Below are 25,371 nucleotides of genomic sequence, written 5' to 3'. Positions count from 1 at the left end.
AAAAGATTTAGTACAGGACAGTACATATCAAACATAGGAAAATAAGTTGTGGAAAAAGGTGATTAAAAAATCTATGAAAGTAAAAAAAAAGTGATGCAGAATAACAAAGAGAACTAAATAAAAAAAGAGTATGCTACTAACAAAACAGAAACATAGATACATAATTTTTATACCAATAGAATATAATTTACAAGGGCTCACACAAAAAGAATTTTGAAACTGGTTTCACTACCTAATTATTTATTGATTCTGGGGCAGGGACTTTATTGATCACATAGAATGTCTTATATAGATTGCTAAAAATAATTTTGGCAACATAACGCTGGTAAGGAATAACATTTTATAGACTCAGTGATGGCACTGAAAGCAACAGATTAATCTGGGAAAGAACCAAAAGTTACTAACCTTTGGAAATGCACTGTAATACATGGTTTAGATTCAGGGGTGGATGGCTGTCGGCATTATTGCGGGTTCGGTACACAAAAAAATTGTATCTAGTGTTCATCTATTGGCAGTGGGAAAGTTGCCCAGGAAATACCAAGGCATCAATACAATGTTTAAATTAATATAATATTTAAAGAAGACAAGAAGGAAAACTACACATCAGAGATACATGAAGCAATATAGCAAGCCCTCAAAGGAAAAAGTATCACAGACTGTCAATAAAGAATGGAGGTCTGTTTCTCATTTTGAAATTCAGTCACAGGAGGTCGCTGTTTCCTAAGGAAACTCTCTAAGTGAAACTGAAAATGCAGAGCCCCTCCCTTAAAGCGACAGACATTCTAGCCAGCCAGATCCACAAGAGAAATATCAGACAACAGAGAAATCTCAACAAGCCAAGATTCAACCTATGCATTGCCAGTATGGCTGGGGTAGGTGGGCTCTGCTCCTGACAGCCTTAAGGCAAGATATTTAGAGAAAAAGAGAAGAGCTTTCTGGTGTTGTTTCTGTGTCTGCAATGCTTACCTGGCCGAAGGGGCTGCTGCAGCTGCTTCTGCTCCACACCGCCTGGAAAATGGGGAGCGGCCAGCTCCATTATTCTGTGCTGGAGGAATCCCAGCACGGCACCTTTGTGGGCCGCATCTCCCAGGATTTGGGGTTGGAGGTGAGTGAGCTGGTGCCTCGGATGTTCCGGATGCTGTCCAAAGGAGAGAAGGACTATTTTGAGGTAAACCTGCAGAATGGGATCTTGTTTGTAAATTCCCGGATAGACAGGGAGGAGCTGTGTGCCAAGAATGCAGACTGTGTCCTTCATCTGGAGGTGATTGTGGAGAAACCTCTGCGGTTCTTCCATGTGGAGGTTGAAATCAAAGACATTAATGACAATGCTCCCATCTTCTCTACCATGGAAAAGATCCTGAGCATATCAGAACTGATAACAGGTACTCGATTCTCCTTAGAGGAAGCCTCTGATGCAGATATTGGTACTAATGCTCTGATAACATACAAGCTCAGCCCAAGCAAACATTTTGCTCTTGATACAGGAAATGATGAAGATGAGAGTAAATCTGTAGTTCTTGTCCTGAAGGTTCCTCTTGACAGAGAGGAGAGCCCTGTGCATCATTTAGTTCTGACAGCCACTGATGGGGGTGATCCAAAACTCACAGGAACTGTTCAGCTAGTCATCAATGTGCTGGATGTCAATGACAACCCTCCTGTGTTTAACCAATCTGTTTACAGGGTAAAGTTGCTAGAAAATACAGCTAGTGGGTCATTAGTTATTACTCTGAATGCAACAGACTTAGATGAAGGGATTAATAGGGAAATTTCTTATTTTTTTATTGAAAGCCTAGCTCTTCATGTCACAAAGATATTTGGCATGAATTCAGATACTGGGGAAATTAGAGTGATTGGAAAATTGGATTATGAAGAAAGCAAGTTCTATGAACTTCCAATTGTAGCGGAAGATAAAGGCAATTCTCAATTATCAGGGCACTGTAAAGTTCACATTGAAGTTTTGGACATGAATGATAATATTCCAGAATTATCTGTGAATTCTCTCTCTGTGCCATTGCCAGAGGACTCCCCTCCAGGGACTGTAGTAGCCATCCTCAGTGCTTCTGACAGGGATTCTGGCACCAATGGACAAATAAACTGTTTCCTCTGGCCCACTGGAGTACCTTTCAAACTCGAGTTAACATTCAAGAATTACTATTCCCTAATTGTTGGAACATCTTTGGATAGGGAGCAGGTGACTGAGTACAGGATGGTTGTGACAGTGGAAGATCAAGGCGTTCCACCACTGTCTTCTAGCATGACCCTCTTAGTGCCTATTAGTGACATAAATGACAATGCTCCAACTTTCACACAGCCCTCCTACACAGTCTTTGTGAAGGAGAACAATCCCCCTGGTGCTCACATCTTCACAATATCTGCTGCAGACCCAGACATAGCTGAGAATGGTCTGATCACCTATTGGATAGATGAGAAGCTCTGGCCATTGTCAAGCTACATCTCTGTACATTCGGAGAGTGGAAAACTTTATGCGTTGCAGTCCTTGGACTATGAGGAGTTGAAACTGCTGGAGTTCCAGGTGAGAGCCAAGGATGCTGGACTTCCCTCCTTATGTGGCAATGCAACTGTTCAAGTCTTTGTAATGGATGAGAATGACAATGCACCTGTTGTGTCAAGATCATCAGAAGAGAACCTGATTATTTTAGTGGTCCCTGTGATGCCTGGGCATATTGTAGGCAAGATCCATGCCTTGGATGCGGATTCTGGATACAATGCATGGCTAAGATATGAACTGGTTGAAGAAAGTCATAGTCCATGGACTGTGGGGCAATATAGTGGTGAGGTGAGTACCAAATATTCTCTGGATGATTCAGAAGGCAGCAAAATCCAGAGTGTCCTTGTTCTTGTGAAAGATCATGGAAAACTTCAATTGTCAACCACAGCCACCTTGAGTGTTTCACTTATGACAAGTGGTCAGACAATCAAAACGGATATTAAGCTTCAAAGGTCAGGGGAGAGCTTTGTGCCCCTGGTGGACTCGATCAACGTCTATCTGATCATTGCCATCTGCTCTGTTTCCAGCCTCTTCCTGCTGGCCACTCTCATCTACGTGGCCCTGCGTTGCCACTGTAAGACAAAGGAACCCATGGTTTATGGCCCTGGTATGGCCACCCTGGTCTGTGCCAGTGAAGTGGGCAGCTGGTCCTATTCCAATCGGCACAGCCATATCCTGGCAGGTGTGAGCGCAGAGGCTGGTGCCAAGAGCGATCTCATGATTTTCAGTCCCAATATTCCTGTCTTTGCAGATAATGGGGAACTTATCAATGGGGTGGATGCGCCTCCGGATTTTGCTAAAAAGGTGAGTCCAACTCTTGGAGTCCTTGTCCTCTTATTCAGCATCTCATTTCTATGCTTATAATTTTGAATTAGTCTTTGGACAATATTGTTTTTGAATTGTTAGGTTTAGGCACTGATAGAAAATAAATTGAATTACAAATCATCAATACTTTTTAAATAAAAAATATTTTTCCAAGTTGAGGAGCTATAGTGTAGAAATGGGCAAAGACAGTAAATCTTTGATAGTAAATTATAGGTCGACATTAATGAATGATTTTGTTTGTTGATAGTTTTGCTGTTTGAGGAATCAGTTAGTATGTTGCCTCTTTTTGTGACAATATTTATGGGTAACAAAGTTTGCAACTTTATTAATCTGCTAGATGACACAGAACTTTCCTTTTAAGTTTGTTTGTGGAAGTTTATATCTTGTTCATATATTGTTAAATTTAAAAATAGAAAGTATAATATTGCAAAGGGGTTAACAACTGGGTAGAATTAATACATTTATAATACAGAAATTTTAATTGGTAACTGGATAGTCACATTCCTAAAATGATCAAATATCACCTTGTACTAGAGCTGTTTACTTCAAACTAGAATAGTCCTGTCAGTTTAACAACCAATGTGGATTATTTTAGTCTGTTTCTATTGCAGTATCTGCAGTGTTACACTTTTTGAGGTTGGAAAGAATCAAGTATGGTTCCTAAGCCAAACTTATACCAATCCTTACATTCAGAGGTGGGTTGCTCCTGGTTCGGCCCGGATCGGGCGAAATGTTAGTAGTGGTGGTGAGAGGCTCTGCCCATCCGCCCGGATGCTTCTGTGCATGACCACGCGCAGGAGTGCTCCTGAACCGGTAGTAAAAAAATTGGCAACCCACCATTGCTTACATTCTATAATTCTCTTCAAATCTTTGAGAATGGCGTCAACGTAGCATGTGTTTTGAGAGTGGGGAAGAATTGTATTTTATGAAAACCCAGGTCTTTATGTTTTGTAGCTGAATGAATAATCTGAGAGAATAGATGAAATATGAGGGAATTGGTGGAGGGAAATCCTTGCAACCTTCAACAAAATAAGATTAGGGGATCTATAGTTTTGACAGCCTGACATTGATACGGGGAGGCTCAGCAGTGTTTCCCAACCTTGTGCCAGCAAAGGGCAGGTGGCAGGGAATTCTGAGTCTGCAAACCTACATAGCTGAAAATGATGGGGCTCAAGAAATACCCATTGTGTTCTAAAAAGCTCATAGACAGTGGTGGGATTCAAATAATTTAACAACCGGTGCTCTGTCCTAATGACCAGATGGGCAGGCAAGACTGGGTGGTCATGTGACTGAGTAGGGGGCTAGACTATAAGTCCTCCAAAATCTACCAACTCTGTTATTCTGTTTGATATTATCAGTTCTCACAGTGTAGATGCTATTCCTTTGTTGATGCAGCCTAGGACTGCATTGGTTTTTTTGGCAGCTGCAATACAATGTTGGCTCATACTTAAGTGATGGTCCACTAGGACACCAAGATCTCTTTCACAATTACTACTGTTGAGCCAGGTGCTGACTATTCCATACCTGTGCATTTGGTTTTTCCTACCCAAGTGTAGAATCTTACTTTTCTCACCACTGAACTGCATCATGTAGGATAGGGCCAGTGGTGGGATTCAGCCAGTTTGCATCTATTCAGGAGAACCAATTGTTAACTTTCTAAGCAGTTCGGAGAACTGGTTGTTGGAAGAAATCTCATTTTGTTTTCCCCCCACTTTACATGGCTAATCCTGTAAGGAAGGCAGGAAAGAAACATTCTGGTGTTGTTTCTAGCCTAATTTTATTGCCCTGTTTATAGAATCTGCCTCTCCAGTTAACCCTTATTACATTACATAACAGCTAAGGTGAAGCACCCATAGACATGAGTGACATTGAGTTGGTCATGCCCACCCAGTCACGCCTACCCAACTGGTCATCAGGGCAGAGAACCAGTTGTTAAATTATTTGAATCCCATCACTGGATAGGGCTCAAATCTGTCAAGATCCTGAATCTTGAATTTATCTTCCAAAGAGTTAGCAACTCATCAAACTGAAGACAAGTACCGTATTTTTCGGAGTATAAGATGCACCTTTTTCCCTCAAAAAAGAGGCTGAAAATCTGGGTGCGTCTTATACACTGAATAGAGCATTTTTCTTCCTCCTGAAACCCCACTCCTTCACCAAAATGTCTGTGCATAGCTTGTAGGAGGCTTTCAGAGAGCTCCTGGGGGCTGGGGAGGGCAGAAATGTGGAAAAAATGGGCCGCTTTTTGCTCAATTTTGCCCCCCCCCAGTCCCCAGGAGTACTCTATAAGCTTCCTAATGTCCTTTTTTGACAAAAAAAAAATGGGCCTGTTTTTTGTTGTTTTTGCCTCCCACCCCCAGGAGCACTCTACAAGCTTCCTAAGAGCTATTCATGCCCTTAAAAAAAAAACCAGACCCATTTTCATGAAAAATGAGGCGTTTTGGGGAGGTTTGCAGAGTGCAAAAAACTTTTTATTTGTCTCTTCAAAACCTTGGTGTGTCTTATACTCCGGTGCGTCTTATACTCCGAAAAATATGGTTATGTCGAATCAAATTTCTATGGCTTATATTTGCTGGGGGATTCCAAGACTCCCAACTTTACCTGGCTAAAATAGTTTTTCTTTTTGACACTTTAGGGGAGGGATGGATTGGGTGAAAGAGAGAGCCCAGAAGAAAATAATATTTAAAACAAGGGAAAAAAAGAAAATGGAAACAATATACTTGAAACTTCAGTACTTAATCCTCAATTATATAGTATATAAAATCTACCAGTTTTTATATTATGTATATAAAGATGATAAATCCACATTTCTTAATAAGGTGATATATTCAGCTTTTTGTATATAATTCTAAATATTTTTATCCATATTTCTCTTTCCAAAACCATTGTATGAAAGTTACAAGTGTTAAACCAAAATGCAATAATAGTAGGACAAGCCTAAATCATGTGGATATGTGTGCCCTTCATATCCTTTTTGGGATATGATTGCTGCATGCAATATTGTAATAATTTTGAATGGACATCCTCGAAGCATTGTACATGATAATTTCAAGGGGGGGGGGAGAGAAATCTGGTTCATTAAAAACAGCTTCTTTAGTAAAATCTATTTTGATACCACATTGAAAGAAAAGTAATTGTTGAGTTATAATAATTGTTGATGCTATTGGAACATGAACAGATATTACTACATCTTTAGCTAACTAATGATTTAAGAATAGGAATACTAACGAATAACCAAGAACCAGCCTGATTTTATTTTTTTAAATTATTTATTATGCATTTATTTGCTTGGACAGATGAAAAAATCACCATATATCTGCCAGATGGAGCTCCATCATATGCTTTTGTAATATTTTCCATGTAGGACACTTAAACTGAGTTGAGATAGTATTATGGTCTACAAATGTACGTAAACTTTATTTCTTTATTTTATTTTAATTTTAAATGTCATATGGTCTTTTGAAAAGCACCTTTGGGACAACCACGACCTGGATGATTGAGAATTTCCATAGACATTGCAGAGATTAATTAAGTTATATGAAGCACTTGATGGAAGCAAGTTTGTCTTCTATCTACAGTGTTGCAAATACTTAGCTTTCCCCTTCTCATGAACTGACAAGTTCTTTGTGTAGCTCTTGGTGGCCTCCAAGTTGATTGTTGGGAGCTGATTGCTTGGAGAAGAATCTCAGTCATTGAAGCCCCTTAAATCATCCATGTGTCCAAGCGCAAAAGCTGTCTTCGGGGCTGACAGACAAACCACTCATGAATTCTTGTTTGAAGCCTTTGCTGATTTTTTAGATAAGGCAGGCAATGCAAATGCCATAAGAATATATAGCTTTACTGAGAACTGTCATGACCTTGGAGGTGGATTCATGCTGTGCTTTTGTGATGCTGGAGCTGGAGTGGACAAGTATACCTCCAAGTGCTTCAAGACTTGAGCAGAACAAGAAGTGAAGAAAGCAGACCATGTGCCTTTGATTGTGGAAGAGAAGGCAGAGAAGCAGAAAGCAAAGCCTGTGCTTTAGAACTGTGGTTGGAAGGAGATCTTACCAGAGAATCCAGGGTTATGCTGTACCAGCTTCAAGATGTAGCAATAAGTATGTGCAGAGAGGCAGATGATAAAAAGATGACCAGGGAGGCAAAATAGCAGCACTAAAGGAGCCAAAAGAATTGAACTTCATTTTTAGCGTGAACATAGAGCAACACCATCTGGATGCAGTCAATTGATTAGGAAGTATGAAAAGGTGGGCCCACAGGTGGAAGGTAACATGGCATGTGGTGCAGTTGTTCAGGTAGTGGATGTCCCCTTCCTTGTTTTGGACCGATACACAACAAACAAGTATTTGCAGATGCAAAAGAATATTGACACTTGTTAAAAGCAATGGGAGAGCATTTCACCCAATATTGGAAGGATATTAAGATGGCTCAGAAAGGCATTAACAAATTTTAGGATGATTTTGCCTACCAATCTGTAAAGCAGCTCCCATTAAACAAATTACATTACAAAGGTGGAGCCATAGAGATCCCAACTACTATTCAATGTGATGTGTTTGAAATGGCAGACACTCCTACAGTTATAGAGACTAATTTGATTTTGAATTTAACAATGGCAGCAAGACTGTTGGTGGCGCAGTACTGGAAGAAGGAAGAATTGCCTACTATTCAAGAATGGACATTAAAAGTAACAAACTTAGCAGAGATGGCTAAAATATCAGCATATCTTAAGGACCATTCATATGAGAAATACAAGCTGGAATGGAGAAGATGGATTGATTATATTCAAAAAAAATATGGGACTAAGAAATTCCAGATAGCTTTTGAGTGAATGAGCAAAGAATGATACAACTTGTTTAAGGTTAGCTTTACAAAAGGGGAATTAAAGTACAAGTGAGGGATGATGCTGAAGTCTTTTAGTTTATTTTAGAATATGGATGTTAATGTTTATACCCTGTATTTGCTCTCTGGGAGGTTGGGGGGGGGAGGTTGGGGGAGGAGTTGGGTTTGGGGGGGGAGGTGAGGTATATATTTGTAAAACTTTTTAAAAACTTTTACTAAAAAAAGAAAGAAATGGCAGACACTCCCATTCCAACTGAGCTCTATGGAGCAACAAACTGATTGTTGAGTCTTAACGTAAGTACCAACATTGGCTCTTGGCTTATTTTTCACAGGTAGTATAGTGAAACCTTTAACTTGTTTTCTTGATCACAGGGTGGAGGAGATAGAACAGTGAACAATTACTGTAAGGCTCAGCCTCTCCCCCTTATTCAACGAAGTAAAGACTCTTGAATTTAGCATTTCAAAAGGAACCTTTTATTGGGTTTATTCAAAGCAGGCTCTGAGGTCACTCAGGATAAACAATTAGAAATAAAGGAATTAAAGACCCCTCCCAAAAGTCAGATGTGGATTCAGCCAATGGGCAGGTGTGAAGATGGTATGGTCCAGGTTGTTCTGAGAAAGAGATAAGAGAGCTTTCTCAGGGCCATCTTTCACATGGCCACCCCATCCCTTACATTCCCCAAGAGGTGAAAAATAGCCAGGAAGTGGAGGCACCACTTCTGATCTTATAAATCAGGTGAAACGTTATACAAGAATGCAATGCAGAACATACAATACATCTAAAGAAGAATTGCACGTAAATGTAAGACGTTGCAATTCCTCCCTGCCTCCTTTCTCTGAAGAATGGCAGATTCACGAATCTGACAATTACTATCTTTTACACGCATGGACAAACATTTCTTATTGGCTGGTTTCTATATTCAGGCTACTCTACCTAAGAAATTAAAAAAGTAAAGGTTTGTGAAAACAATCCCAGATAGACTCCCTAGATTAAAGGTTGACCAGTGGATTGACTAATTCATGGTTTTTTCCCAGCAGGATAATGAGATTAACAGGTTGGCCATTGTTTTCTCTGAGCTATAAAAAATAAAGGTGCGATTTCCTTTATGATAGTTAGATATTCAGTGTGTCTGTATCAGTGGTGGGTTCTGGATCCCGTTGCAACCGGTACTGTTGCAATGGGGCCCGGTGTCCTCCACATGAACGCACGCAGTGCGTGCATGCATCACACCTTCCAGCGACGCCTCCACAAGCCTCCTTGCCACTCCAGCTGCTCAGTGGAGCATCATGCAGGCATTGTACGTGCCATGCACGTGTGCGGAAGTGCCGAAGGCTTTAAAGGACAGGTAAAGAGCACGGGTGGAGGGGTGGGCCCTCTATAGCACCGTACCAGAACAATACCCGGGCAGGCTCCGGTACCCCTGTACTGGGGAATACCGCCTGCAACCCACCACTGGTCTGTATGTTTATGTGTATAAAGGAAGCAGCAGTGAAAAAAAATCTTATGTAAGGTTATTTAGAGACAGACTCATTGTCTGTCATTGTGAAATATAAAAATTGAAAAGTTTGAATGTCTGTAGTTTCTTCCTTCTCAAAAGTTTTAGTACAGGACATTACATATTAAACATATGAAAATAAGTTGTGGAAAAAGGTGATTAAAAAATCTATGAAAGTAAAAAAAAGTGATGCAGAATAACAAAGGGAACTAAATAAAAAAAGAGTATGCTACTAACAAAACAGAAACATAGATACATAATTTTTATACCAATAGAATATAATTTACAAGGGCTCACACAAAAAGAATTTTGAAACTGGTTTCACTACTTAATTATTTATTGATTCTGGGGCAGGGACTTTATTGATGACATAGAATGTCTTATATAGATTGCTAAAAATAATTTTGGCAATATAACGCTGGTAAGGAATAACATTTTATAGACTCAGTGATGGCACTGAAAGCAACAGATTAATCTGGGAAAGAACAAAAATTTACTACCCTCTGAAAATGCACTCTAATACATGGTTTAGATTCAGGGATGGACGGCTGTTGGCATTACTGCGGGTTCAGTGCACAAAAAATCGTATCTAGTGCTCATCTATTGGCAGTGGGAAAGATGCCCAGGAAGTACCAAGGCATCAATACAATGTTTAAATTAATATAATATTTAAAGAAGAAAAGAAGGAAAACTACACATCAGAGATACATGAAGGAAAAAGTATCACAGACTGTCAATAAAGAATGGAGGTCTGTTTCTCATTTTGAAATTCAGTCACAAGAGGTCGCTGTTTCCTAAGGAAACTCTCTAAGTGAAACTGAAAATTCAGATCCCCTCCCTTAAAGCGACAGACATTCCTGCCAGCCAGATCCACAAGGGAAATATCGAACAACAGAAAAATCTCAACAAGCCAAGATTCAACCTATGCATTGCCAGTATGACTGGGGTAGGTGGGCTCTGCTCCTGACACCCTTGAGGCAAGATATTTAGAGAAAGAAGAGCTTGCTGGTGTTGTGTCTGCAATGCTTACCTGGCCGAAGGGGCTGCTGCAGCTGCTTCTGCTCCACACTGCCTGGAAAATGGGGAGCGGCCAGCTCCATTATTCTGTGCTGGAGGAATCCCAGCACGGCTCCTTTGTGGGCCGCATTTCCCAGGATTTGGGGTTGGAGGTGAGCGAGCTGGTGCCTCGGATGTTCCGGATGCTGTCCAAAGGAGAGAAGGACTATTTTGAGGTAAACCTGCAGAATGGGATCTTGTTTGTAAATTCCCGGATAGACAGGGAGGAGCTGTGTGCCAAGAATGCAGACTGTGTCCTTCATCTGGAGGTGATTGTAGAGAAACCTCTGAGGTTCTTCCATGTGGAGGTTGAAATCAAAGACATTAATGACAATGCTCCCATCTTTTCAGCCATGGAAAAGATCCTGAGCATAGCAGAATTGACAACAGTATCTGGAACCCAATTCCCTTTAGAGAGAGCATCTGATGCAGATATTGGTACTAACGCTTTGATAACATACAAGCTCAGCCCAAGCAACCATTTTATTCTTGATTCAGGAAATGATGAAGATGAGAGTAAATCTGTAGTTCTTGTACTGAAGGTTCCTCTTGACAGAGAGGAGAGCCCTGTGCATCATTTAGTACTGACAGCCACTGATGGGGGTGAACCAAAACTCACAGGAACTGTTCAGCTAGTCATCAATGTGCTGGATGTCAATGACAACCCTCCTGTGTTTAACCAATCTGTTTACAGGGTAAAGTTGCTAGAAAATACAGCTAGTGGGTCATTAGTTATTACTCTGAATGCAACAGACTTAGATGAAGGAATTAATAGGGACATTTCTTATTTTTTTATTGATAGCCTAGCTCTTCATGTCACAAAGATATTTGGCATAAATTCAGATACTGGGGAAATTAGAGTGATTGGAAAATTGGATTATGAAGAAAGCAAGTTCTATGAACTTCCAATTGTAGCGGAAGATAAAGGCAATTCTCAATTATCAGGGCACTGTAAAGTTCTTATTGAAGTTTTGGACATGAATGATAATATTCCAGAATTATCTGTGAATTCTCTCTCTGTGCCATTGCCAGAGGATTCCCCTCCAGGGACTGTGGTAGCCATCCTCAGTGCTTCTGACAGGGATTCTGGCAACAATGGACAAATGAACTGTTTCCTCTGGCCCACTGGAGTACCCTTCAAACTCGAGTTAACATTCAAGAATTACTATTCCCTAATTGTTGGAACACCTTTGGATAGGGAGCAGGTGGCTGAATACAGGATGGTTGTGACAGTGGAAGATCAAGGCGTTCCACCACTGTCTTCTAGCATGACCCTCTTAGTGCTTTTGAGTGACATAAATGACAATGCTCCAGCTTTTACACTGCCCTCCTATACAGTCTTTGTGAAGGAGAACAATCCTCCTGGTGCTCACATCTTCACAATATCTGCTGTAGACCCAGACATAGCTGAGAATGGTCTGATCACCTATTGGATAGATGAGAAGCTCTGGCCATTGTCAAGCTACATCTCTGTACATTCGGAGAGTGGAAAACTTTATGCTTTGCAGTCCTTGGACTATGAGGAGTTGAAACTGCTGGAGTTCCAGGTGAGAGCCAAGGATGCTGGAATCCCCTCCTTATGTGGCAATGCAACTGTTCAAGTCTTTGTAATGGATGAGAATGACAATGCACCTGTTGTGTCAGGATCATCAGAAGAGAACCTGATTCTTCTAATGGTCCCTGTGATGCCTGGGCATATTGTAGGCAAGATCCATGCCTTGGATGCGGATTCTGGATACAATGCATGGCTAAGATATGATCTAGTTGAAGAAAGCAATAGTCTATGGACTGTGGGGCAGTATAGCGGTGAGGTGAGTACCAAATATTCTCTGGATGATTCAGAAGGCAGCAAAATCCAGAGTGTGTTGGTTCTTGTGAAGGACCATGGAAAACCTCAACTTTCAGCCACAGCCACCTTGAGTGTTTCACTTGTGACAAGTGGTCAAACAATCAAAACGGATATTAATCTTCAAAGATCAGGGGAGAGCTTTGTTCCCCTGGTGGACTCGATCAACGTCTATCTGATCATTGCCATCTGCTCTGTTTCCAGCCTCTTCCTGCTGGCCACTCTCATCTACGTGGCCTTGCGATGCCACTGCAAGGCAAAAGAAACCATGGTTTATGGCCCTGGTATGGCCACCCTGGTGTGTGCCAGTGAAGTGGGCAGCTGGTCCTATTCCAATCGGCACAGCCATATCCTGGCAGGTGTGAACGCAGAGACTGGTGCCAAGAGTGATCTCATGATTTTCAGTCCCAATATTCCTGTCTTTGCAGATAATGGGGCACTTATCAATGGGGTGGATGCGCCTCCAGATTTTGCTAACAAGGTGAGTCCAAGTCTTGGAGTTCTTGTCTTCTTATTCAGCATCTCATTTCTACGCTTATAATTTTGAATTAGTCTTTGGACAATATTGTTTTTGAATTGTTAGGTTTAGGCACTGATAGAAAATAAATTGAATTACAAATCACCAATACTTTTTAAATAAAAAATATTTTTCCAATTTGAGGAGCTATAGTGTAGAAATGGGCAAAGATAGTAAATCTTTGATAGTAAATTATAGGTCGACATTAATGAATGATTTTTGTTTGTTGATAGTTTTGCTGCTTGAGGAATCAATTAGTATGTTGCCTCTTTTTGCGACAATATTTATGGGTAACAAAGTTTGCAACTTTATTAATCTGCTAGATGACAGAGAACTTTCCTTTTAAGTTTGTTTGTGGAAGTTTATATCTTGTTCATATATTGTTAAATTTAAAAATAGAAAGTATAATATTGTAAAGGGGTTAACAAGTGGGTAGAATTAATACATTTATAATACAGAATTTTTAATTGGTAACTGGATAGTCACATTCCTAAAATGATCAAATATCGCCTTGTACTAGAGCTATTTACTTCAAACTAGAATGGTCCTGTCAGTTTAACAACCAATGTGGATTATTTTATTCTGTTTCTATTGCAGTATCTGCAGTGTTGCACTTTTTGAGGTTGGAAAGAATCAAGTATGGTTCCTAAGCCAAAGTTATACCAATCCTTACATTCAGAGGTGGGTTGCTCCCGGTTCGGCCCGGATCGGGCGAAATGTTAGTAGTGGTGGTGAGAGGCTCTGCCCACCCGCCCGGATGCTTCTGTGCATGAACACGCGCAGGAGTGCTCCCGAACCGGTAGTAAAAAAATTGGCAACCCACCATTGCTTACATTCTATAATTCTCTTCAAATCTTTGAGAATGGCGTCAATGTAGCATGTGTTTTGAGAGTGGGGAAGAATTGTATTTTATGAAAACCCAGGTCTTTATGTTATGTAGCTGAATGAATAATCTGAGAGAATAGATGAAATATGAGGGAATTGGTGGAGGGAAATCCTTGTAACCTTCAACAAAATAAGATTAAGGGATCTATAGTTTTGACACCCTGACATTAGTACTGGGGAGGCTCAGGAGAACCAATTGTTAACTTTCTAAGCATTTCAGATAACTGGTTGTTGGAAGAAATCTCATTTTGTTTTTTCCCCACTTTAAATGGCTAATCCTGTAAGGAAGGCAGGAAGAAACATTCTGGTGTTGTTTCTAGCCTAATTTTATTGCCCTGCTTACAGAATCTGCCTCTCCAGTTAACCCTTATTACATTACATAACAGCTAAGGTGAAGCACCCATAGACATGAGTGACATTGAGTTGGCCATGCCCACCCAGTCACATGACCACTGAGTCACGCCTACCCAGCTGGTCATCAAGGCAGAGAACCAGTTGTTAAATTATTTGAATCCCATCACTGGATAGGGCTCAAATCTGTCAAGATCCTGAATCTTGAATTTATCTTCCAAAGAGTTAGCAACTCATCAAACTGAAGACAAGTACCGTATTTTTCAGAGTATAAGATGCACCTTTTCCCTCAAAAAAGAGGCTGAAAATCTGGGTGCGTCTTATACACTGAATACAGCATTTTTCTTCCTCCTGAAACCCCACCCCTTCACCAAAATGTCTGTGCATAGCTTGTAGGAGGCTTTCAGAGAGCTTCTGGGGGTGGGGAGGGCAGAAATGAGCAAAAAATGGGCCATTTTTTGTTCAGTTTTGCCCCCGCAGTCCCCAGGAGCACTCTATAGGCTTCCTAATGCCCTTTTTTTGACAAAAAATGGGCCCGTTTTTTGCTCATTTTTGCCTCCCTCCCCCCAGGAGCACTCTACAAGCCTCCTAAGAGCTATTCATGCCCTTTAAAAAAAAACAGACCCATTTTCATGAAAAATGAGGCGTTTTGGGGAGGTTTGCAGAGTGCAAAAAAATTTTTATTTGTCTCTTCAAAACCTTGGTGTGTCTTATACTCCAGTGCATCTTATACTCCGAAAAATATGGGTATGTCGAATCAAATTTCTATGGCTTATATTTGCTGGTGGATTCCAAGACTCCCAACTTTACCTGGCTAAAATAGTTTTTCTTTTTGACACTTTACGGGAGGGATGGAGTGGGTGAAAGAGAGAGCTCAGAAGAAAATAATATTTAAAACAAAGGAAAAAAGAAAATGGAAACAATATACTTGAAACTTCAGTACTTAATCCTCAATTATATAGTATATAAAATCTACCAGTTTTTATATTATTATATAAAGATGATAAATCCACATTTCTTAATATGGTGATATATTCAGCTTTTTGTATATAATTCTAAATATTTTTATCCATATTTCTCTTTCCAAAACCATTTTAAGAAAGTTACAAGTGTTAAACCAAAATGAGATAATAGTAGGACAAGCCTAAATCATGTGGATATGTGTGCCCTTCAATATTTTATCCTTTTTTGGGATATGATTTCTGCATGCAATATTGTAATAACTTTGAATGGACATCCTCGAAGCATTGTACATGATAATTTCAGGGGGGGGAGAGAAATCTGTTTCCTTAAAAACAGCTTCTTTAGTAAAATCTATTTTGATACCACGTTGAAAGAAAAGTAATTGTTGTGTTATAATAATTGTTGATGCTATTGGAACATGATCAGATATTACTACATCTTTAGCTAACCAATGATTTAAGAATAGGAATACTAAAGAATAACCAAAAACAAGCCTGATTTTATTTTTTAAAATTATTTTTTTTTGCATTTATTTGCTTGGAAAGATGAAAAAATCACCATATATCTGTCAGATGGAACTCCATCATATGCTTTTGTAATATTTTCCATGTAGGACACTTAAACTGAGTTGGGATAGTATTATGGGCTACAAATGTACTTAAACCTTATTTCTTTATTTTATTTTTATTTTAAATGTCATATGGTCTTTTGAACAGCACCTTTGGGACAACCACGACCTGGATGATTGAGAATTTCCATAGACATTGCAGAGATTAATTAAGTTATATGAAGCACTTGATGGAAGCAAGTTTGTCTTCTATCTACAGTGTTGCAAATACTTAGCTTTCCCCTTCTCATGAACTGAGAAGTTCTTTGTGTAGCTCTTGGTGGCCTCCAAGTTGATTGTTGGGAGCAGAATCTCAGTAATTGAAGCCCCTTAAACCATCCATGTGTCCAAGCGGAAAAGCTGTCTTCGGGGCTGACAGACAAACCACTCATGAATTCTTGTCTGAAGCCTTTGCTGAATTTTTAGATAACGCAGACAATGCAAATGCCATAAGAATATATAGCTTTACTGAGAACTGTCATGACCTTGGAGGTGGATTCATGCTGTGCTTTTGAGATGCTGGAGCTGGAGTGGACAAGTATATCTCCAAGTGCTTCAAGACCTGAGCAGAACAAGAAGTGAAGAAAGCAGACCATGTTCCTTGGATTGTGGAAGAGAAGGCAGAGAAGCAGAAAGCAAAGCCTGTGCTTTAGAGCTGTGGTTGGAAGGAGATCTTACCAGAGAATCCAGGGTTATGCTGCACCAGCTTCAAGATGTAGCAATAAGTATGTGCAGAGAGGCAGATGATAAAAAGATGACCAGGGAGGCAAAATAGCAGCACTAAAGGAGCCAAAAGAATTGAACTTCATTTTTAGCGTAAACATAGAGTAACACCATCTGGATGCAGTCAATTGATTAGGAAGTATGAAAAGGTGGGTCCACAGCTGGAAGGTAACATGGCATGTGGTGCAGTTGTTCAGGTAGTGGATGTCCCCCTTCCTTGTTTTGGACCGATACACAACAAACAAGTATTTGCAGATGCAAAAGAATATTGACACTTGTTAAAAGCAATGGGAGAGCATTTCACCCAATATTGGAAGGATATTGAGATGGCTCAGAAAGGCATTAACAAATTTTAGGATGATTTTGCCTACCAATCTGTAAAGCAGCTCCCATTAAACAAATTACATTACAAAGGTGGAGCCATAGAGATCCCAACTACTATTCAATGTGACGTGTATGAAATGGCAGGCACTCCTACAGTTATAGAGACTAATTTGATTTTGAATTTAACAACGGCAGCAAGACTGTTGGTGGCGCAGTACTGGAAGAAGGAAGAATTGCCTACTATTCAAGAATGGACATTAAAAGTAACAAACTTACCAGAGATGGCTAAAATATCAGCATTTCTTAAGGATCACTCAGATGAGAAATATAAACTGGAGTGGAGAAGATGGATTGATTATATTCAAAAAAAATATGGGACTAAGAAATTCCAGATAGCTTTTGAGTGAATGAGCAAAGAATGATACAACTTGTTTAAGGTTAGCTTTACAAAAGGGGAATTAAAGTACAAGTGAGGGATGATGCTAAAGTCTGTTAGTTTATTTTAGAATATGGATGTTAATGTTTATACCCTGTATTTGCTCTGGGAGTTTAGGGGGGGAGGTTGGGGGAGGAGTTGGCTTTGGGGTGGGGGGAGAGGAGGTATATGTTTGTAAAACTTTTTAAAAACATTTAATAAAAAAAAGAAAGAAATGGCAGACACTCCCATTCCAGCTCAGCTCTATGGAGCAACAAACTTATTGTTGAATCTTAACGTAAGTACCAACATTGGCTCTTGGCTTATTTTTCACAGGTAGTATAGTGAAACCTTTAACTTGTTTTCTTGATCGCAGGTTGGAGGAGATAGAACAGTGAACAATTACTGTAAGGCTCAGCCTCTCCTCCTTATTCAACAAAGTAAAGACTCTAGAAATTTAGCATTTCAAAAGGAACCTTTTATTGGGTTCATTCAAAGCAGGCTCTGAGGTCACTCAGGGCAAACAATTAGAAATAAAGGAATTAAAGACCCCTCCCAATAGTCAGATGTGGATTCAGCCAATCCGCAGGTGTGAAGATGTTATTGTCCAGGTTGTTCTGAGAAAGATTTAAGAGAGCTTTCTCAGGGCCATCTTTGGCTCTGCTGTCCACATGGCCACCCCATCCCTTACATTCCCCAAGAGGTGAGAAATAGCCAGGAAGTGGAGGCGCCACTTCTGATCTTATAAATCAGGTGAAAGTTTATACAAGAATGCAATGCAGAACATAAGATACATCTAAAGGAGAATTGCACATAAATGTAAGTCGTTGCAATTCCTCCCCCCCCTTCCTCTGAAGAATGGTAGATTCACGAATCTGACAATTACTATCTTTTACATGCAGGGACAAACATTTCTTCTTGGCTGGTTTCTATATTCAGGCTACTCTACTGAAGAAATAAAAAAGTAAACCCAGATAGACTCCTTAGATTAAAGGTTGACAAGTGGATTGACTAACTCATGTTTTTTCCACCAGGCTAATGAGGTTAACAGGTTCGCCATTGTTGTCTTCTGAGCTATAAAAAAATAAAGGTGCATCATACCTTCCAGACTGTCAATAAAGAATGGAGGTCTGTTTCTCATTTTGAAATTCAGTCACAAGAGGTCGCTGTTTCCTAAGGAAACTCTCTAAGTGAAACTGAAAATGCAGATTCCCTCCCTTAAAGCGACAGACATTCCAGCCAGCCAGATCCACAAGAGAAATATCAGACAACAGAGAAATCTCAACAAGCCAAGATTCAACCTATATACGCATTGCCAGTATGGCTGGGGTAGTTGGGCTCTGCTCCTGACAGCCTTAAGGCAAGATATTTAGAGAAAAAAAGAAGAGCTTGCTGGTGTTGCGTCTGCAATGCTTACCTGGCCGAAGGGGCTGCTGCAGCTGCTTCTGCTCCACACCGCCTGGAAAATGGGGAGCGGCCAGCTCCATTATTCTGTGTTGGAGGAATCCCAGCACGGCACCTTTGTGGGCCGCATCTCCCAGGATTTGGGGTTGGAGGTGAGCGAGCTGGTGCCTCGGATGTTCCGGATGCTGTCCAAAGGAGAGAAGGACTATTTTGAGGTAAACCTGCAGAATGGGATCTTGTTTGTAAATTCCCGGATAGACAGGGAGGAGCTGTGTGCCAAGAATGCAGACTGTGTCCTTCATCTGGAGGTGATTGTAGAGAAACCTCTGCGGTTCTTCCATGTGGAGGTTGAAATCAAAGACATTAATGACAATGCTCCCATCTTCTCTGCCAAGGAACAGATCCTGAGCATAGCAGAATTCATAACAGCATCTGGAACCCAATTCCCTTTAGAGGGAGCCTCTGATGCAGATATTGGTACTAACGCTTTGATAACATACAAGCTCAGCCCAAGCAACCATTTTGCTTTTGATTCAGGAAATGATGAAGATGAGAGTAAATCTGTAGTTCTTGTATTGAAAGTTCCTCTTGACAGAGAGGAGAACCCTGTGCATCATTTAGTACTGACAGCCACAGATGGGGGTGATCCAAAACTCACAGGAACTGTTCAGCTAGTCATCAATGTGCTGGATGTCAATGACAACCCTCCTGTGTTTAACCAATCTGTTTACAGGGTAAAGTTGCTAGAAAACATAGTCAGTGGGTCATTAGTTATTACTCTGAATGCTACAGACTTGGATGAGGGTATTAATAGGGAAATTTCTTATTTTTTTAGTAATAAAGCACCTCCACATGTCACAAAGCTATTTAGTATAAATGCTGATATTGGGGAAATTAGAGTGATTGGAAAATTGGATTATGAAGAAAGCAAGTTCTATGAACTTCCAATTGTAGCAGAAGATAAAGGCAGTTCTCAATTATCAGGGCACTGTAAAGTTCTCATTGAAGTTTTAGACATGAATGATAATATTCCAGAATTATTTGTGAATTCTCTCTCTGTGCCATTGCCAGAGGACTCCCCTCCTGGGACTGTGGTAGCCATTATCAGTGCTTCTGACAGGGATTCTAGCAACAATGGACAGATAACCTGTTTCCTCTGGCCCACTGGAGTACCCTTCAAACTTGAGTCCACATTCAAGAATTACTACTCCCTAATTGTTGGAACACCTTTGGATAGGGAGCATGTGACTGAGTACAGGATGATTGTGACAGTGGAAGATCAAGGCGTTCCACCACTGTCTTCCAGTCTCACCCTCTTAGTGCCTTTGAGTGACATAAATGACAATGCTCCAGCTTTCACACAGTCATTCTACACAGTCTTTGTGAAGGAGAACAATCCCCCTGGTGCTCACATCTTCACAATATCTGCTGTAGACCCAGACATAGCTGAGAATGGTCTGATCACCTATTGGATAGATGAGAAGCTCTGGCCATTGTCAAGCTACATCTCTGTACATTCAGAGAGTGGAAAACTTTATGCTTTGCAGTCCTTGGACTATGAGGAGTTGAAACTGCTGGAGTTCCAGGTGAGAGCCAAGGATGCTGGACTTCCCTCCTTATGTGGCAATGCAACTGTTCAAGTCTTTGTGATGGATGAGAATGACAACGCACCTGTTGTGTCAAGATCATCAGAAGAGAACCTGATTCTTCTAGTGGTCCCTGTGATGCCTGGGCATATTGTAGGCAAGATCCATGCCTTGGATGCGGATTCTGGATACAATGCATGGCTAAGATATGAACTGGTTGAAGAAAGCAATAGTCTATGGACTGTGGGGCAGTATAGTGGTGAGGTGAGTACCAAATATTCTCTGGATGATTCAGAAGGCAGCAAAATCCAGAGTGTCCTTGTTCTTGTGAAAGATCATGGAAAACCTCAACTGTCAGCCACAGCCACCTTGAGTGTTTCACTTGTGACAAGTGGTCAAACAATCAAAACAGATATTAACCTTCAAAGGTCAGGGGAGAGCTTTGTTCCCCTGGTGGACTCGATCAACGTCTATCTGATCATTGCCATCTGCTCTGTTTCCAGCCTCTTCCTGCTGGCCACTCTCATCTACGTGGCCTTGCGATGCCACTGCAAGGCAAAAGAAACCATGGTTTATGGCCCTGGTATGGCCACCCTGGTCTGTGCCAGTGAGGTGGGCAGCTGGTCCTATTCCAATCGTCACAGCCATATCCTGGCAGGTGTGAGCGCAGAGGCTGGTGCCAAGAGTGATCTCATGATTTTCAGTCCCAATATTCCTGTCTTTGCAGATAATGGGGCACTTATCAATGGGGTGGATGCGCCTCCAGATTTTGCTAAAAAGGTGAGTCCAAGTCTTGGAGTCCTTGTCATCTTATTCAGCATCTCATTTCTATGCTTATAATTTTGAATTAGTCTTTGGACAATATTGTTTTTGAATTGTTAGGTTTAGGCACTGATAGAAAATAAATTGAATTACAAATCATCAATACTTTTTAAATAAAAAATATTTTTCCAATTTGAGGAGCTATAGTGTAGAAATGGGCAAAGATAGTAAATCTTTGATAGTAAATTATAGGTCGACATTAATGAATGATTTTTGTTTGTTGATAGTTTTGCTGTTTGAGGAATCAATTAGTATGTTGCCTTTTTTTTGTGACAATATTAGTAGTGACAATGTTAGTAGTGGTGGTGAGAGGCTCTGCCCACCCGCCCGGATGCTTCTGTGCATGAACACGCGCAGGAGTGCTCCCGAACCGGTAGTAAAAAAATTGGCAACCCACCATTGCTTACATTCTATAATTCTCTTCAAATCTTTGAGAATGGCGTCAACGTAGCATGTGTTTTGAGAGTGGGGAAGAATTGTATTTTATGAAAACCCAGGTCTTTATGTTTTGTAGCTGAATGAATAATCTGAGAGAATAGATGAAATATGAGGGAATTGGTGGAGGGAAATCCTTGTAACCTTCAACAAAATAAGATTAGGGGATCTATAGTTTTGACACCCTGACATTAGTACTGGGGAGGCTCAGGAGAACCAATTGTTAACTTTCTAAGCAGTTCGGATAACTGGTTGTTGGAAGAAATTTCATTTTGTTTTTTCCCCACTTTAAATGGCTAATCCTGTAAGGAAGGCAGGAAGAAACATTCTGGTGTTGTTTCTAGCCTAATTTTATTGCCTTGCTTACAGAATCTGCCTCTCCAGTTAACCCTTATTACATTACATAACAGCTAAGGTGAAGCACCCATAGACATGAGTGACATTGAGTTGGCCATGCCCACCCAGTCACATGACCACCGAGTCACGCCTACCCAGCTGGTCATCAAGGCAGAGAACCAGTTGTTAAATTATTTGAATCCCATCACTGGATAGGGCTCAAATCTGTCAAGATCCTGAATCTTGAATTTATCTTCCAAACAGTTCGCAACTCATCAAACTGAAGACAAGTACCGTATTTTGCGGAGTATAAGATGCACCTTTTTCCCTCAAAAAAGAGGCTGAAAATCTGGGTGCGTCTTATACACTGAATACAGCATTTTTCTTCCTCCTGAAACCCCACCCCTTCACCAAAATGTCTGTGCATAGCTTGTAGGAGGCTTTCAGAGAGCTTCTGGGGGTGGGGAGGGCAGAAATGAGCAAAAAATGGGCCATTTTTTGTTCAATTTTGCCCCCCCCCCCAGTCCCCAGGAGCACTCTATAGGCTTCCTAATGCCCTTTTTTTGACAAAAAATGGGCCCATTTTTTGCTCATTTTTGCCTCCCTCCCCCAGGAGCACTCTACAAGCCTCCTGAGAGCTATTCATGCCCTTTAAAAAAAAACAGACCCATTTTCATGAAAAATGAGGTGTTTTGGGGAGGTTTGCAGAGTGCAAAAAACTTTTTATTTGTCTCTTCAAAACCTTGGTGTGTCTTATACTCCGGTGCGTCTTATACTCCGAAAAATATGGGTATGTCGAATCAAATTTCTATGGCTTATATTTGCTGGTGGATTCCAAGACTCCCAACTTTACCTGGCTAAAATAGTTTTTCTTTTTGACACTTTAGGGGAGGGATGGAGAGGGTGAAAGAGAGAGCTCAGAAGAAAATAATATTTAAAACAAAGGAAAAAAGAAAATGGAAACAATATACTTGAAACTTCAGTACTTAATCCTCAATTATATAGTATATAAAATCTACCAGTTTTTATATTATTATATAAAGATGATAAATCCACATTTCTTAATATGGTGATATATTCAGCTTTTTGAATATAATTCTAAATATTTTTATCCATATTTCTCTTTCCGAAACCATTTTAAGAAAGTTACAAGTGGTAAACCAAAATGCGATAATAGTGGGACAAGCCTAAATCATGTTGATATGTGTGCCCTTCAACATTTTATCCTTTTTTGGGATATGATTTCTACATGCCATATTGTAATAACTTTGAATGGACATCCTCGAAGCATTGTACATGATAATTTCAGTGGGCGAGAGAAATCTGTTTAATTAAAAACAGCTTCTTTAGTAAAATCTATTTTGATACCACGTTGAAAAAAACCTAATTGTTGTGTTATAATAATTGTTGATGCTATTGGAACATGATCAGATATTACTACATCTTTAGCTAACCAATGATTTAAGAATAGGAATACTAAAGAATAACCAAGAACAAGCCTGATTTTATTTTTTTAAAAAATTTTTTTGCATTTATTTGCTTGGAAAGATGAAAAAATCACCATATTTTGTAATATTTTCCATGTAGGACACTTAAACTGAGGTGATTATGGGCTACAACCATACTTAAACCTTATTTCTTTATTTTATTTTAATTTTAAATGTCATATGGTCTTTTGAAAAGCACGTTTGGGACAACCACGACCTGGATGATTGAGAATTTCCATAGACATTGCAGAGATTAATTAAGTTATATAAAGCACCTGATGGAAGCAAGATTGTCTTCTATCTACAGTGTTGCAAATACTTAGCTTTTCCTTCTCATGAACTGACAAGTTCTTTGTGTAGCTCTTGGTGGCCTCCAAGTTGATTGTTGGGAGCTGATTGCTTGGAGAAGAATCTCAGTAATTGAAGCCCCTTAAATCATCCATGTGTCCAAGCGGAAAAGCTGTCTTCGGGGCTGACAGACAAACCACTAATGAATTCTTGTCTGAAGCCTTTGTTGAATTTTTAGATAACACAAGCAATGCAAATGCCAATTGTTTAAGAAGTATGAAAAGGTGGGCCCACAGCTGGAAGGTAACATGGCATGTGGTGCAGTTGTTCAGGTAGTGGATGTCCCCTTTTTTGTTTTGGACCGATACACAACAAACAAGTATTTGCAGATGCAGAAGAATATTGACACTTGTTAAAAGCAATGGGAGAGCCTTTCACCCAATATTGGAAGGATATTGAGGAGGTTCAGAAAGGCATTAACAAATTTTAGGATGATTTTGCCTATCAATCTGTAAAGCAGCTCCCATTAAACAAATTACATTACAAAGGTGGAGCCATAGAGATCCCAACTACTATTCAATGTGACGTGTTTGAAATGGCAGACACTCCTACAGTTATAGAGACTAATTTGATTTTGAATTTAACAACGGCAGCAAGACTGTTGGTGGCACAGTACTGGAAGAAGGAAGAATTGCCTACTATTCAAGAATGGACATTAAAAGTAACAAACTTAGCAGAGATGGCTAAAATATCAGCATTTCTTAAGGATCACTCAGATGAGAAATATAAACTGGAGTGGAGAAGATGGATTGATTATATTCAAAAAAAATATGGGACTAAGAAATTCCAGATAGCTTTTGAGTGAATGAGCAAAGAATGATACAACTTGTTTAAGGTTAGCTTTACAAAAGGGGAATTAAAGTACAAGTGAGGGATGATGCTAAAGTCTGTTAGTTTATTTTAGAATATGGATGTTAATGTTTATACCCTGTATTTGCTCTGGGAGTTTAGGGGGGGAGGTTGGGGGAGGAGTTGGCTTTGGGGTGGGGGGAGAGGAGGTATATGTTTGTAAAACTTTTTAAAAACATTTAATAAAAAAAAGAAAGAAATGGCAGACACTCCCATTCCAGCTCAGCTCTATGGAGCAACAAACTGATTGTTGAGTCTTAACGTAAGTACCAACATTGGCTCTTGGCTTATTTTTCACAGGTAGTATAGTGAAACCTTTAACTTGTTTTCTTGATCGCAGGGTGGAGGAGATAGAACAGTGAACAATTACTGTAAGGCTCAGCCTCTCCCCCTTATTCAACGAAATAAAGACTCTTGAAAGTTAGCATTTCAAAAGGAATCTTTTATTGGGTTCATTCAAAGCAGGCTCTGAGGTCACTCAGGGCAAACGATTAGAAATAAAGGAATTAAAGACCCCTCCCAATAGTCAGATGTGGATTCAGCCAATCCGCAGGTGTGAAGATGTTATTGTCCAGGTTGTTCTGAGAAAGAGATAAGAGAGCTTTCTCAGGGCCATCTTCGGCTCTGCTGTCCACATGGCCACCCCATCCCTTACATTCCCCAAGAGGTGAGAAATAGCCAAGAAGTGGAGGCACCACTTCTGATCTTATAAATCAGGTGAAAGTTTATACAAGAATGCAATGCAGAACAT

At 40.1% G+C, this 25,371-nt stretch overlaps 2 protein-coding genes across 2 annotated transcripts in view; both read left to right on the top strand.

The window, feature by feature from the left end:
• Positions 1 to 25,371, top strand: part of LOC148044476 (uncharacterized) — a 242,191-nt gene that overhangs the window by 59,764 nt on the left and 157,056 nt on the right. The window lies entirely within an intron of this gene.
• LOC148044478 (protocadherin Fat 4-like) overlaps positions 1 to 25,371 on the top strand; it is a 48,944-nt gene that overhangs the window by 5,745 nt on the left and 17,828 nt on the right. The window contains exons 2-5 of the mRNA XM_087722001.1: positions 977 to 3,313; positions 10,496 to 10,612; positions 10,707 to 13,049; positions 18,781 to 21,123. Coding sequence (XP_087578127.1) covers positions 977 to 3,313; positions 10,496 to 10,612; positions 10,707 to 13,049; positions 18,781 to 21,123 — 7,140 coding nt within the window. The remainder of the gene's footprint in view (positions 1 to 976; positions 3,314 to 10,495; positions 10,613 to 10,706; positions 13,050 to 18,780; positions 21,124 to 25,371) is intronic.

The sequence above is a fragment of the Thamnophis sirtalis genome, unplaced genomic scaffold, assembly GCF_051295495.1.
Source record: "Thamnophis sirtalis isolate CommonGarterSnake01/CBP01778 unplaced genomic scaffold, rThaSir2_p1.2 scaffold_8, whole genome shotgun sequence".
Classification (NCBI taxonomy): Eukaryota; Metazoa; Chordata; class Lepidosauria; order Squamata; family Natricidae; genus Thamnophis; species Thamnophis sirtalis.
Note: the sequence above shows the minus strand (reverse complement) of the source record. Positions and strands in the feature narration are given on the sequence as shown.